General features: G+C 41.2%; 1 protein-coding gene and 1 non-coding gene across 2 annotated transcripts; one reads left to right on the top strand and one right to left on the bottom strand.

Moving 5' to 3' along the window:
* The first annotated feature begins 29 nt into the window (after positions 1 to 29).
* On the top strand, positions 30 to 112 carry Trnal-uaa (transfer RNA leucine (anticodon UAA)). Its single transcript has one exon. It is a non-coding gene; the product is annotated as a tRNA-Leu (tRNA).
* A 1,730-nt stretch (positions 113 to 1,842) lies between these two features.
* On the bottom strand, positions 1,843 to 15,098 carry LOC110983301 (uncharacterized). The gene is made up of 6 exons (XM_022242444.2): positions 13,478 to 15,098; positions 11,194 to 11,257; positions 7,983 to 8,288; positions 7,302 to 7,430; positions 6,699 to 6,901; positions 1,843 to 5,883 (listed from the first exon to the last, which is right to left on the bottom strand). Exons 1-6 carry the CDS (start codon positions 13,811 to 13,813, stop codon positions 5,719 to 5,721), a joined length of 1,203 nt encoding a protein of 400 aa, XP_022098136.2. The 5' UTR covers positions 13,814 to 15,098; the 3' UTR covers positions 1,843 to 5,718.

Genomic DNA, 15,098 nt, shown 5'->3' with positions numbered 1-15,098 from the left:
AGTTTACAATCACCACTGTGGATCTGTGGAACACGGTGGCCGAGTGGTTAAGGCGTTAGACTTAAGTTCTAATGGACGTAAGTCCTCATGGGTTCGAACCCCATCCGTGTTATTAAATTTTGGAGAAATTCTTTATATTGGTTGACTCTACTTCTTTCTAAACAAAAAACATAACGCTGAATGCGTGGGCATGGTACGATATTTTGGGCCGTTTTTTCGTGACAAAAATGTTGGATATTCACACACAAAACGGCGGAACCAGCTCGCGTGAAAGGCACAAGTTATAGAGCGCCACCAAGAGTGACATGGTCTCCAACCTCCACGATTCGCTCGTCGCTCAGATCAGAGCGCTGGGGGAGGCTTATGGCTTTGCACTGTGATTGGCTACTTTGTGCCCAGCGATGAGCGAACCTGTATGACAGAAACATCTATGAGCGTAATTTAAATCCCGAGAACCACACACTCACACTTTTTGACAAAATGCAATATGTACCGTATTACACTACTTAGGAACCTTGCATTAAAATGGTGTATTTATTATTTATAGCTTTGAAAAATTGCTTTGATCCCTTAGTTCTATTGAATACATTTTTGTTGTTGGGAAAGTCCAAAAAATCTTTCACAATCTGCCTAATTATCCTCATCTAAAAATGTCGGGGAATGATTTAATATCCCGCCCCCTAGTGTGCGGACAAGTTAAATCCTCCCCCCACCCCCCACCATCCTCCCCCTTCCCGGGACAAATTTATGCCACTTAAACATAGAAGGCTGAAATGTTTGAACATGCTAAAAAAAAAATCAACGACGGTGAACACACGGTCAAAAAATTAACGTAAATCAACTGCACCTTCCTTTGTTCACCCCCACCATCAAAAAGGATGGTTGCAAATACTCATTTCTGCCAAGAACCACAGTTGAGTGCAGCCTACTGCCAATAGACATACGACAAGTTACTACAGTTGACAGGCTGCAGACAAAATTAATCAACATGGATCGTACTTTAATCAGGGGAGCCCACTATAAGGATACACTGGCCACGACACACCTGCACTGAATAGTATATCCCGTTTGAGCTCGAGTTTATTTACAGTACTAAGAAGAAGAAACCAGTAGGTGATCCACTGATAATATTCAGATAACTCAATATTATGCAGACTCCATAAAGACTAATGAAAGCCATGTTTGATTCAATATTTCGTTCTTTATTCAGAACATCTTCATCTTCTTCCTGAAGATGTTCTGAATAAAGAACGAAATATTGAATCAAACATGGCTTTCATTAGTCTTTATGGAGTCTGCATAATATTAAGAAGAAGAAAATATGAATATTACGCCCAAACAACAATCATATATAATTACCGACTTTAAATCATGGAAATGCTCTTCAGGTGATTACACTATTTCCTCAGCGTATATAAATATTTTTGTGTGTAGACACCTGATTTTCAAAATGGATTTCATGGGGCAGCACTGTCATGGAAAAGAAAAGATAAATATTTTCACTGCTTATAAAGTTTATCGTCAATTAAAAAAAAAAGCTCCGACTCCAAAGACGCTTACGAAACTGAGAGAGTTGGGAAAAAGAGACTGACAATTTTATTGACAATAATTTAATGGATTTATTACTTACTGGCATTGTTCACCTATGTGGACCTTTTCCGAAAGATCAACTTTTGCGAAAAAGCATTGATATTTCTTTTTTTACTTTCATACCACCCAAAGTCGACTAGTTGGAATACGGGCGATTCACAATAGTGCGCCTCCAAGAGTTTGCAACGCTTTGGCCAATCCCCACGCTCGAAATTTGTCGACCCTTTAAAAACACAAATTGGGTCGACAAATTTAGCCCACTGTGGTTCGCCATAGCGTCGCAAACTCTTGGAGGCGCACTATTGTGAAACGCCCGTATTAGTCTTTAATAATTAATCTGACTGTATGTTTAGTGTGAAGAAAATCTGCATAAAATAGGAACGTCTATCAACAGACTCTAAAGGAACAGCTTACTTTATTTATTTCTATTTCATTTAAGTCTTTCTGGTAATGAAATTAAGGATTCCTCATAAGTACCCTAAGCAATGTAGCTCGAAAGTCTGGAAAAACATGTAGAAGGGAAGCAATGAGCTTAGTTTCAGACTCAGGACTGTCTTAAAACTAGAATAGATCAAATGTAACTAGAAAGATACTTTAACACGATCAGTATCATTTTTATAATCACGAATTAAATACATATTTTACTTTTTACAGTTTACTCGGGCTATACAGTAAAGAATAAAATACAGACAAGAATTAAGTGCCCGTGTAAATATCAATCTAACTCTTCAATATGATTAGACAGACTTAAGTAACACTCAAACATTGTAAAGTCTAGATGTTTAAACACACGTTCGTGTACGTTAGCTCCACAGAGACTTAACAGAGTAATTTCATTTCAAAGATATACTTTGCTTCAGGGAGATGTTTATTTTGAATAACGGGTTTTTGCCTTATGTCATATTCATAGCACTGTATGTTCAGTGTTAGCTTGCGAGAGTTATTTCAGACGTTGATCCAAGAGGATCAACCCCGCTTACACCCCCCAATACACACAAAATAAAATTAACCAAAAAATGAAAAGACAGAACAATTACTGATGACGTCCGGTATTAGAGTTATTACTTGTACATCAGTATCAGTAACAATGTAATGCGTGTAATGTCCGCCTGTCAGCAACAATCAGATACCTAAAAGACATCTGCTCAGGAAATGTTCCTGGATCAGCCCCGGAGTTGTTACCTTTTTAAAATTTTATGTTAACCTGCCTCGAACCAAAAAGAACAAACTTCTTGCCATGACCGTGACTACAGTTGATTACTTTTATTTTTGGATCACAACATTTTAACAAGATGACTTCGAGAAGGTCAAGACCACACGAATCACACCACGTCCCTATAGCAATCTAGTGGTGGTTTTTTGTTGGTTGTTGTTGTTGATGTTGTTGTTGTGTTTGTTGTTGTGGTTGTTGTTGTGGTGGTGGTGGTTGTTTGTTTGTTTGGTTGTTTGTTTGTTTTTCTAGTTTGTGTGTGTGTGTGCAACAAACAACAAAGGTTTAGATCTTTTAAAGAAAGAAATCATCGCAGTGCACTTTTTGCCCAGTGAGACGCAGTGTGGGGTAAACATTCGTTTTGCGCCAACCGTACTAGCGATCGTTTCAGCGGTAAAAACTGACAGAAGAATACCCGGAGTCCTTAGGGATTCAACATGCGAAAATCATAATGAGTTTCAAAGCAAGTTTAGCTACGAATAATCATAGAGATTTTCATTGGAGGCCAGCTCAGTCTATCATTTCGATATTTACACCATAGATATTCATGAGAAACTGCAGTGCGTCATTGGCCAATTCGCCGCTGGTATAGGAAGTAGAACTGGTACGCGTCCAGGTGACGTCATGTCCGGTGAGTGTCCAGGCTGGATAGCTTCATGCCGTACTATGCTGTAGCGTTTTTTTTTGGGGGGGGAGGGGTTCTGGCAGCACAAAAAATTCCCTCTAAAGACATGTAGTCTGTGTCATGTAGTCTTAACGGGACCGGACTGTTGCAGTAAATGCAACAGACCGGAGCTCAGCTCAGAAACAAATTGCATAATGGTCTTTAATTTGGAATTTTGCCAATTCGCTTATTTTGAGGTGTCCGTACGCGAACATGCATGGTAGGCGTAGGCAAACCGAAGTAACGTGCGTATAGACGTGATTAGTAGCTGTGATGGATGGAAAAACGTATAGAGGGACCCCAATACGACGCTTTTAGCGTCAATCCGCGCACTTCCGCGTTTGAAAACGAGGCTGTATGTGTCAGCTTCAATTCTTAATACGATCAGACGATTGAAAGTAAGGAGTTAAGACACAAAATACATACAGGTGTGTTAAATTCAGACTTTAGATTGTTTTTCTCGATAACTTTACTCTAGACGTAACTTTACTCGTTAACAGCCCGACTTTAGGTCTACAGCCTATGTAATATTTCTGTCTGTCCCTGCACGATATCCCACAGAACGGAATGTAAATAATAGATTATTTACAATGTTTGATTCCTTAATAGTTTTCATAAAAGACGAACTGATTCAACATTATTTTGAGGGCGGGTATACCTATGAAGAAATCTGCTGCATACTCCAAATTAGACATGACTTTATTTGCAGGTTGGCTCACAGAAACCTTTTAAACAGTAACGTTACTTGTTAGCCCCATAAATAATGCTGGTGTGCTGGACAACCTATTCTCATTGGATATACACACCCACAAAAACCAACACGTCATATTTTCTGAAACTTAAACCAAGTGGTAATTGCCCCCTAACAATGCATTTAATAAACAGTTTGTTCTCCACAGCACGTCTAGTATTTCTGGATTTCAAGGTGAAATTGAGAGGACAAGATGGAATATCTGTATTGGTTGGCAGATTTCTTCCTGGAATTTGATGAAAACAAGTCGGCACATTTTTACAGTATGCAAATTTGAATAACACTGTGGATAAGTTGGCTGGAACATTTTTGCTGAAAAAGTTTTCCCCAAAAAAACACTTGGTTGAATTCTCAAAGAGGCGATATTTTCTTGTCAAGGGGCAGGGGTAGTCTAGCATTATTGGAATTAATTATGTGACTAGTATATGCTTTGCAGGTGGGATTTGTACTTGCCTTATTCGGAAAAGATCTTTAGAACACATTGTCATTTGTTAAACCCCGGCTTTTGCAGGTCCTATGCAACCCATTTGATGGGTGACGCACGACGGGCGACGCGCAACGGGTGACGCACGACAGGAAATGGCATGTTCGGAACTGGTAAATGGCAGAATTGGGACACAACAAAAAGCAAAATGCGACGGACGACGGGCGACGGCAAATATGGAATTCCGTACGAAAAGGGGCCATCCCAAAGTACGTACACATGAGGCTCGCCAACATCACGAAACCGTCCGTGCGCACGAGAGTGACGTGTGCAGGCCATTTCATAGGCTTTAATCCGCCCCGAGTTGAAGTGCACCCCCAAGCGGCAAAGGAAAGACAGATGGCTGTAAGTTTTCCAAATGGGTTCCTGCACGCGTTCTGGGTGTACGCAAAGACCATGCATTCAGTTCGTAAGTGTGACGTCACTTCAGTTTAAACCACGCCCACTACACATGCACTGACATATAGAAGGCTGCGTAGCACTGTGACAGAATATTGACAAGAATATAATATAAAATCAGTGCTCTGGAATGTGATTGCTACATATTCCAGAGCACTGGTTTTATATTATATTCTTGTCAATACGCCATGATTAATCTATGGCATCTATTTATCATTTTTTATTCAACTTGACCTGGGTATACCAATGATGAGATAAGCGACATTTTGGTCCTCTGAATCTCACCTTCTCATGGTTGCCTCCAGCCAGTTTCTGGGGGTTTCATTCAGTGGGGAAAAAAGAAACTAAATGAGTCAGACTAGTGAATTATAATATTACGAGGGACCTGGTACCCTCTGTTTGTTTTTAAAAATTCAATAATTGTGGAAACGTTGCTCGATTTTGAATGGCGTATATCTAATTTTGGAATAAAACTCTTTGTTATCATTACTTTTTTTCTGAATGGTCCATGGATAGGTTCACCTGTACAGGAAAATTTACACAAACTCACAAGGAGGTAAGGATTTTGTTGTTATTGGTGTCAGTTCTAAAAGTCTTTATATCGTTCGCAATACAGTTAATCAAGGTTCCTGGTCGGCAGGCACTCCAATGACTTCGAAGCGCATGCAGATCTTTGCTTTCCAGTTAGCAGGTTGTAGTCGAAGGGTCAAGGCGGTGATGTAGTCCCGAGAGGCCGACTGAAGAGGGACGTGCACCGCAATCTGCCCAGACTCGGCCGAATCAAACTGTGGCGGTGTGTAGGGGAAAACATGTTTCATTACAGGTGAGTTAACGGAAAGTGGTAGGCTACGCAGTGATATACATTATTTTTTTTATACACAAGGCGTCAACCTGTGCAAAAAAATTTCCACAATGACTTCACCACTCCATACAGGAAAAATCGAAGGCATAGCCACTCTCTCTCCAACAGGCTCTGAGTTACGTCATATACAGTACCTAGCGAGACGGCTGAGTGGCAAGAAATTGAAGTCAGTGACGTAAGAAGGGCTATTTAATGTCTAGGGGGCCATCCGGGGTGCACACAATTTTTGTAAGGGGGCACCACAATGCTGTATTATAACAAATTGTATATAAACTCAACGGAGATTTCAAATGGGGGAAGGCACCCAGGTTGGGGGGACTGGCACGCTCCCCCCCCCCACAGTTACGCTACTGATTGCACTGTCTCAGCGTGGTCTAAACCATTTTGATAACACAGTGGTTTATCATCCCACGTGCGGTTTATCTGCTTTTGATGTATATATAGAGAGAAAAAGCATCGCGTGGAATCCCTTTATACCACGTCGGTACAAACAACTATGCAAATTATATATTGTTGGGGCGCCCCAATACATTCCCGAATGTCCTGATCCATCCAAAATGAACCCCCCCTCTCATATGCTCAATTCATAATTATGCTCGCATGCGTACAAATGGCTGTAGCGGCAAAACACACGAGCAATCAATTGAAAATGTAAAGGAGTACACACTTCGGTAATTTTCTTTCAAACTGTACGTCAATTTCTATGTAAGTACGAAGTGGAAAAATAAAGTGAATTACCCGTCTGATGCTTTGGGATTCCTTTCGTAAAGGGGAAGGTGTTTGGCGGCTGTTATCGCTGTACGCTACAAGGAAAGTTGACACGAACATGTTGGCGTTGCGGCCTTGTATGATAAGACCATAGATGTTCACATTTTGCTGCAAATTCACTTGAATCCATGGCAACGATTCGCCGCTCTGCGGTGAGTTGGCACACCAGGATTCTGCATGCAGGAAAATTGGAGCGCGAACTTCGTTTCGTTACAAAAAAACAGACAAAAATGTCACGATATTAATATGCTAATTGTGAATAAATCCCCCGCCATTAGGGCCACGTGTTGTCAATCACTGGATTTTTCGACAGGCCTTTATCGAAAGGTGACCACTGAATAAATCCTGTTTGGTGCCGTTAAATGGCGCAGTATCTTCTGTCGTGGCCCGATAGGTGCGAGAACATGTCGTTACACAACGTGTTGTGTCCGTCAATGGGCATATGACATGATTGTTCAACGAATGTTCCTGTCCTGGTGGACTGGGAAATTCCATTTGCCACCGAATGAAATCATTCCCACCACTGTGCTCGTGAAGATTCACTTTTCGCATATTTGACTTGGACGTACTTACTCGGACCATTTAGGCGGGCGAGTTGCGGGCCATAGTTTGCCACATCGGACATTAAGCTTGAGGTAGCAGTTATGTTGTTATCTGGTATCTCACCACTTTCCATACCAAGTGCTCGGCAACCACTACAATCTGGGAATAAATTCAGAGAAAAGCTTGCGTGAAAAATTTGCTGAAGGCTACCAGATATACAAAAGACTAGTCTGTGCTCAAGCCGTTGGTGACCATTGCAAGGGCCACACCACGACTCAACAAAGCAAAAAAAAGGCCTGAAGCTATGTCGGAGCTTTTTGCCTTTTGCAAGATAGAAGGTATTTTTTCCGTTCCAAAGAAGGCTTTTATGTTCAATCAAGAAATCAGTCATGCGTGACAGGCGTAAGGTTAGGGAGACCAAATAAATAGTGGAAATTATAAAAAGTACTATTGCCTTTAGTTTTATTTTCACTGTGGTGTTTGACGGACGTCTTTTTCTTTGTGAATAACGACTACTAGTGTAGTTTGTAACAAAGCAACCAAATTCCGCTTCTACGTGGAATTGCCCTGTAATTTCTACTCAAAACCCATAATTTCTAGTAGTAATCAAGCCAAATAGTATTCAACCCTGTACGCGGAATATAACCTTGGGCAGATGATAAATTAAGTGAGGCCTCCAGGACTTGCACTTGGGAAATATTCCATAATTACATTTGATGGTAACACTGAAGTTGCAGGAGCCCTCGTTGCCGGCCATGTCGGACGCCACGCACCGCGGGGTCGTGACGCCACTGTATAAGAAGACGGAACTACCAGAGACAACGGATGTGCCGTTTATCGTGCAGGTGATTTGAGTCGGGGGTATCTGACCATCGGCGTTATCCCAGGCGGTTGGCGGTGCCCAGACGACCTGGACGGGAGTTTGGCTGCTCCTGGTGTAGCTCCAGACGGGATCGGGGCAGATGACCTTTGGAGCCAAGGTATCAATGTGTATGGGTGGTGGTGGCACGGGGAAACCTTCAGAAATGAGTACATTAGAACTTCAAGTACATGTACACGGCAGGTAACAAATCCCCGAGAAGAAAACCTTCACATCCTTCAAACCAAGCCAGTAACTTTGAGAGGTTTTCAGGGGCGAATCCAGAGGGTGTAGGGGGTGCAGCCCCTCCCCCTTCACCAAAAAAGTAAATAAAAAAATAAAAATAAAAAAAAGGCGGTCATGTTGCCTGAAATTGCACCACAGAGCGCCTAAAATCCAAAAATTCAGTTCAAATCTAAGCTAATCAAGTAATTGGTAATTCCATGCCTAATAAAAATGTAGATGTAGTAAAATGAATGCCTAAAATCCTTGGATTACGAAAGGCGTGTTAAAATCTTTGAAAAAAAAATAAATAAACTTTAAAAGATACATTTCAATGATCCTTCAAAGATGAATAAACTCAAATAGAACAGATAAAAAAATAAGTTAACTTCTATAATTAGAGCATCCAGGAAAATATTTTATTCCACGTCCTTCGAGCAAGAGAAAACCAACATTAAAAAAATCATCAATGAACTTTTGAATAGAAAATATACAAATGCCAAGCCCTGTCAATCTGTGAAGTTTAATAATTGTGACACCAGTGACTCTAAATTTATCGCTGAAGTTGATAAAGTAACATCTAGTTCAGACAAACTCGAATATGCATTTGGTATTTTCCTAAGTCTGTCGAAGGCATTTGATACCATAGACCATGATATTCTTATCTCTAAGGTACATACATATCACATGGTGCTGGTGGTACCGCTCTGGAATGGTTTAAAGAACCTCAAAATAGAAAACAATACGTCATCTGGCAAAATAAAAAGCCCTGTGGTGTACCCCAAGGCTCAATTCTAGGGCCCATCTTATTTCTTATCTACATTAATGATATTTGGAATTCCAGACAACTTCTTACGTTAACCCTAACCCTCCTCAATCCTCCAACAGGTGAAGGATTGAGGAGGGTTAGGGTTAATTAAACTATTTTTGGATGATACAAATATATTCTTCAGTGGGAAAACTTCAAATGATGTCGTTGATCTGAAGAACAGTGAGTGAGTGAGTAACTAATTTTTTTGAGTGGTTGATGAGCAACAAATTATCCTTGAAATTTAAGAAAACTCACTCTATGGTTTTTACGAATTGGAATGTAGACAAAAGCATAAGGGTTCGTTTTAAAGATAATCTCATTAAAATGTGGATTCCTGTAAATTTTTGGGTGCCTGTGTTGATGACAAGTTAACATGGAAACTTCATTGCCGGAAAGTTCTTACTCTTATTTCTCGAAATGTAAGTGTTCTCCGAAAATTCAGCTATTTTGTCCCTTTTCGTCTTCTTCTTTCGATTTACAATACCTTATCTTTGCCACATCTTCAATACGGTATACTTGCTTAGGGAAATACTTATACCCCATACTTGACAAATTGTGAGTCAGAAGAAATCCGACTGATTAATGCTTAAGATGTAAAAGATCATGTACTCCACCCCGTTATTTGTCAAATTCCACACCTTATCTGTATACGATCTTTATAATATACAACATTTCTGCAATTATGTCAGACAAAGCTCTAACTAGAGTTGTAGACTAAAGATTAGGATGGTTTTTCTCTACAGGTGAATTTATTAAACTTAAGTGAAATGGACATTCACACTTCTGTATTATTAATGTCTTACCCTCCGAACTGTGTCAATTACATGTATTCTCCTTGAAGAGGCAGACCCAAAAAAGCTTCTGCTTTTTGTCTGACCTCCCCATACTATTATAAATTTAGTTTTGTTAACTTCTAGATTAACTAAAGATATGGAAATAAACCTGAAACCTGAAAAATGCCCCGCACCTCACACGGTAAGGGCTTCGCGCTGCGCGCTCTTGGGCATTTTACCATTGCTGCTTTCGTTCACGCCCCCTCCCCACCTTTTGGACAATCCGTGATCCGCCCCTGGTTTTTGCAAGAGTGATGAAAATAGAATCCAGTCAGAGCAGGATTACCAACGCTCTGAAATCCTTACTCTGACCCAGGCGCCAGTACCAACCTACTCTTAAGCTCTCTCAAAATAAAGAATTCAAAGAGAGACGTTAAAACGTTCAAAGATCATGCAATGATGAGTCACGTTGGGTGTGCCTTTATACTCCTTTGCAATGCGTGACAATTGTTTAAAATCTTTTTGAATGAGAAGTATAAAAAGTGAACTTTCTAAACACTGAAAATTGTCTACCCTTTTAAAGACAAGTGAGGGCATGTTGTAAATCATGGCAAACACTCAGTTCAGTTTACACTTTTCAAATTGTTCAAAATATTCAAATTTTGAATTCTAAATTTGCTTTTAAAACATTTCTAAGAAAGGGTTGCTCGCTGGCTTATTGCCATCGATACTTACACGACAATAACACGACAGAAAATCCAGTTTAGTTTCAGTGTCTGGGATGACATCACAGATTTGCTTATGACTATGTAAATTTACATCAGAATACCCCCCCCCAAAAAAAGCTTTGGGGAAGACTTTTGGATTTTGGAAGATACCAAAAATGTCCAGCAACATAATAAAATTCAAGGCTAATTTTAACAGATGTTGCCTTGTTACCCGGTTTGAGGCCTATATGTGACCATGTGTAAAATAATGTGCAAGTGAGACTTAAACAAAATGTGTAACTCTGCACAACGTCTCTACATCGGGAGATCAAAAGAACTAAAGCAATTCTGAAATTTCTCAGTAGAATTTCAGTCTAGTTTTTATATACTTCTCCAGAGGCATGGTCCTCAGAAATTAATCCTGGTGTGACATTCAAAGTTTTCCTGAATAACAAGTCAATATTTCGGCTTGGTTCCGGAAAGCGAATTATATTTTTAAAAAGCGCATCACGGGGAGGTTTTGAAACAAAAACAATCGTAGATAATTTACCTCTGCCCGTTGGTCGATTCGTCACGACGTTTTGCCTAGCTGTTGAACTTTCATCCAATATACCCTGACAAAAATGAAAGGGTTACTATTATCATTATTATCGTCTTAAGACAACTCATTAAAAAAGTGATTAGGGGACTGCTAATAGATCTTGACTTTCATCAACCTAACGATCCGTGTAGGATCAGTAATTGAGCCTGCATGACCAACACATTATGTATAGGCTTTCCCAAGGCCATGGCTTTGGACAGGCTGAACAACACTCACGAGCCAAGAATGAATTTGACACTGCTAAAATAACCGGTATTGTCTATTGCCACCAACGTCTCACAGCGCTGTCGCCAGCTTTGGGCAGAGCTGGGCCAAAGTACCATCTACTGGGGCACATTGCAAGAGCAATACGTTAGATGCTGATGGTTTTGTCGGGGGGGGACTGCTCGCCTAGGGGGCCCGATTCCCCCCACCCCCACCCAGGGGACGGCCTGTCTCAAAGTTTCCCATTCAGACGCGGCCAAAGCCGACGCCATTTCAAGCGTTCTATCATTCCACGGGGGCCCAAGTTGGAGTATCACGTGCTCTGATTAGTCCGTAAAGGGGTACCAAAATTCGCCACCGACACCAGGAAGTAACGCAAAGGTGAACCTTTGCGCACGCCTTGGGCAAAGAATTAACAGTTCCAGCAATTTTGTTTTCACGAACTAACACAAAAAGGCGTGCCTTGCGCAGAGAACCGACAGTTCCATGTTTGCGTTTTCACGAACTAACACAAGTCTCAGGATTATTTCTTTTCTCAAAATAAATCTTCTGTTCATTTCCTTACTAAAAAATTATTCTGAGTGAAATTAAGTTTACGAATGGGTAATTCGTGTCAAATATTACTATTCCATTTGATTTGTAACCCCTCTATATCTAAAACAGTGTGTTAGTTCTTAAAAACCGAACTCTGCGCCTTGAGTGCCAAATGCGTGAGCGTAACCCCTTTACCTTTGAAGGCGCCTTTCCATAAATGCTCATCAACGCTTGCGCCAAGCGTTGCATACTCTGTCAAAATCGCACCTGGGGCGATTTTTGACGGCCCAACGCAAGGTACACGTGTGTTGTGATAATGGAGTCGATTTTTTGTGTCCGTGAAAGTAAAACGCATAAACGAATCGTGCACGCAACTCACCCAAAGACGTACAAATGGAAAGGCGCCCTAATGAAAGGTGCCTTTATACGTTAGTTCGTGAAACCTCACTTTTTCATTGCACGGATTTTACGAAGTTGACCACGCCAGGACTTATTTGCGAGTTTGTGGTGTTGGCGACAAATTGCAGGCCCCAAAGGGAGAAAATAGCGAAGTACACGGCTGGAGAATGTACTTCCGTGGTTACAGGAAATCTTAGCCATCTCCAAAGCTGGTTAGTTTAACATCTCTGACACAGGTCTGGGGGTCAAACCTCCCCCGTTCTTGCCAATTTTTATTTTTCTTTCTATTTTATGTTATTTTTTTATTTTCTAAAGGCTGGACGACCTCTTGTAGGGGCCTTTTTTTCTGTGTACGGTTAAGGACAAAACAGATATTCAGTGGCTTTAACAAAGGTGACAACTACGTGCAGTACAGACCCCCCCTTGCACGAACAAAGAATTCCCAACCTCTCCCCACAACAGTCCTCGTCCCGTCGAGTTTAATTGATTAATTTTTCGAAATACTGCGCTAAATGCATTTCCATTCATCAGACCTGCTAGAATAATGTTCCTCCAGTGGCGTAATTACGAGGCATACAAAGGGGCACCCTAAGTGTCCCCGCCCCGAAATATTTTGACTATTGTCCGTTGTAATGCAGTCACAGCTTATTTTCTTGCGGTGCCCCCTTGAAAAAAAAAGTGCTTCCCTACGTGCCCTCCCCAGAAATTAAGCCCTATTATGTCACTGTGTTTCCCTGATAAAGCGTATATGCAGTGCACAGAGCAGTGCACTGTCTCATTTTTATTGCGTCCACTGACAAAGTAAAATCTATATTGTTGACAAACCAGACGTGATTTTTTTTTTTTGAAATGGCACTATGTCTTTGGCAAAAACCCCTCAAAAATGTTTGTTTAGAGTGTAACAATGATAACTTTTGAAAGGCGCTAGCATTTTGGATGTCTTGAATAGTTTTTAGCGAGGGTTAATGCCGCAGAAATTAACTTGAACAAAATCCTTCACTTTTGGTTTTCTTTTTTGTATCACCACAAATATTCTGAACCTACTGAAAAAAAATTGAGAACAAAAATGATATGACAAGAGGCATTTAAATCTTACCGGCTGTTGTGCATCACTTTCCAAAGTTTCCAGGCCACCGAAGTATAAGACACCAACAGCCGGCTGCAAGCTTGCTGGGAATTCCTCCATTCTGGCGTCGTTCATTTGGCACGTTCCATGGTGGTGGTAGAAGTTGAAAGACAGACAGCGATCGTGCCTATGACACTGCACCGCGCATGCCACCAGGGACCCGGCCGGTCTGCTGAGGAGAGTGTGGCCGATCAGTGCTCGGTCCGCCCCGTGGGTAACGAAGAGATTCCCGCTGCCTCCGATGCAGGCTCGGGGTGCGCAAGACACCAGCAGAATCAAGCCAGTGCAAAAGCCCCAAACACCCATGGCTATTTTTTTCCCGAAAAGACAACAAAAGATTCACTGTGTCAAACCAAGTGCTTTAGAGGTTTCACCAGTAAATACAATGTTCTCGACGCGTTCTCTACAAAAACTAATCTGCGTCATTAAAGAGATACAGTGATGGCAAACCAATGGAAGGAGCTAGACTTCCTCTCACCCTTTGTGCTGCACGCAGATGATACGGTGCAAGAGGGAGGAGTTAAGTCGGGCAGCAATTTTTTTTCTACACAGCACGCTGGGAAACTCAACTTGAATAAAGGCTGTACGGAGGAGTTCTATCAGAAGGGAAGTAAAGTCCGACATTTCAATGTAACAGGTGAAGCTTTCACGAGGCGTGGAGACCATTCTCTTCTCAAGACTGACAATAATACTATTTTCCCATAGGAAAGTACATGGTGTATCCCCGGACAGTTGTGTAATAAAAACACCGGGTGAGATTTGGTGTGCAGGCTACAAGCATTGAGCATTATTCTGCAGGCAAACTTGAATTCTCAATTCTGATTGGTAGATCCATGGCAACAACCAGTGTGATATTATGCAAATATTGACTGCTTCGAGTGGTATAGTAAAATTTGCCGGGGGAAAGTAGATTGCTTCATGGATTACCGAGGGAGGGTATAGTTTTACTGTAGGCCTACCGCGAGATAAAGCAGTCAATGTTTGTTTTATAACACCTCCCCACAGATTCTGCAAAATTTAAGCTAAAAATCAATAATGAAACACCAAACTGGAATTTCCATTCATCAAATTTAATTCAAGAATTCCAAGCGGAACAGCAACGTTTGAATACATTCATTAACCAATGTTGTTCGCCATGAGCCGAAATACACGCCTATGCTTTCGTTGCTAGGGATATAGTTCTTTGGTTGCTACGGGTGTAGTTCTTTTTCAGAATGAGGCTGCGTTGTATTGTAGGGGAAAAGTAAGAAAAGTAGTCTTTTCGAAGCGGCGGTATAAAAATAGTAAAACTAGCAAGCGTCACATGACAAACTTTCGGCCAATCGAGATACAGAATCTGTGGGTGAGGTGTTGCGCTGTTCTAACTCAACGCATTGTACCATTTTTATGCTAAAAGCAATCGCACATCTGCATGACTGTAAATTCAAAAGTGGCGTGTTTGCCAACAGCGGGGGAGTCGGCGGGGTGCTCTCCTGATATGACACCAGCAGCGTAAATCTGTGCCGGGGGAAGTAGGGGATGACTTAAGTAGAAAAATGCAAAAAGACCTCAGGAGGGGCTCGTGCGCGTGACATGACGCGTGTTGGATTAA

Source organism: Acanthaster planci, linkage group LG15 (genome assembly GCF_054643075.1).
Source record: "Acanthaster planci isolate LZ-2023a linkage group LG15, COTS_SCS, whole genome shotgun sequence".
Classification (NCBI taxonomy): domain Eukaryota; kingdom Metazoa; phylum Echinodermata; class Asteroidea; order Valvatida; family Acanthasteridae; genus Acanthaster; species Acanthaster planci.
Note: the sequence above shows the minus strand (reverse complement) of the source record. Positions and strands in the feature narration are given on the sequence as shown.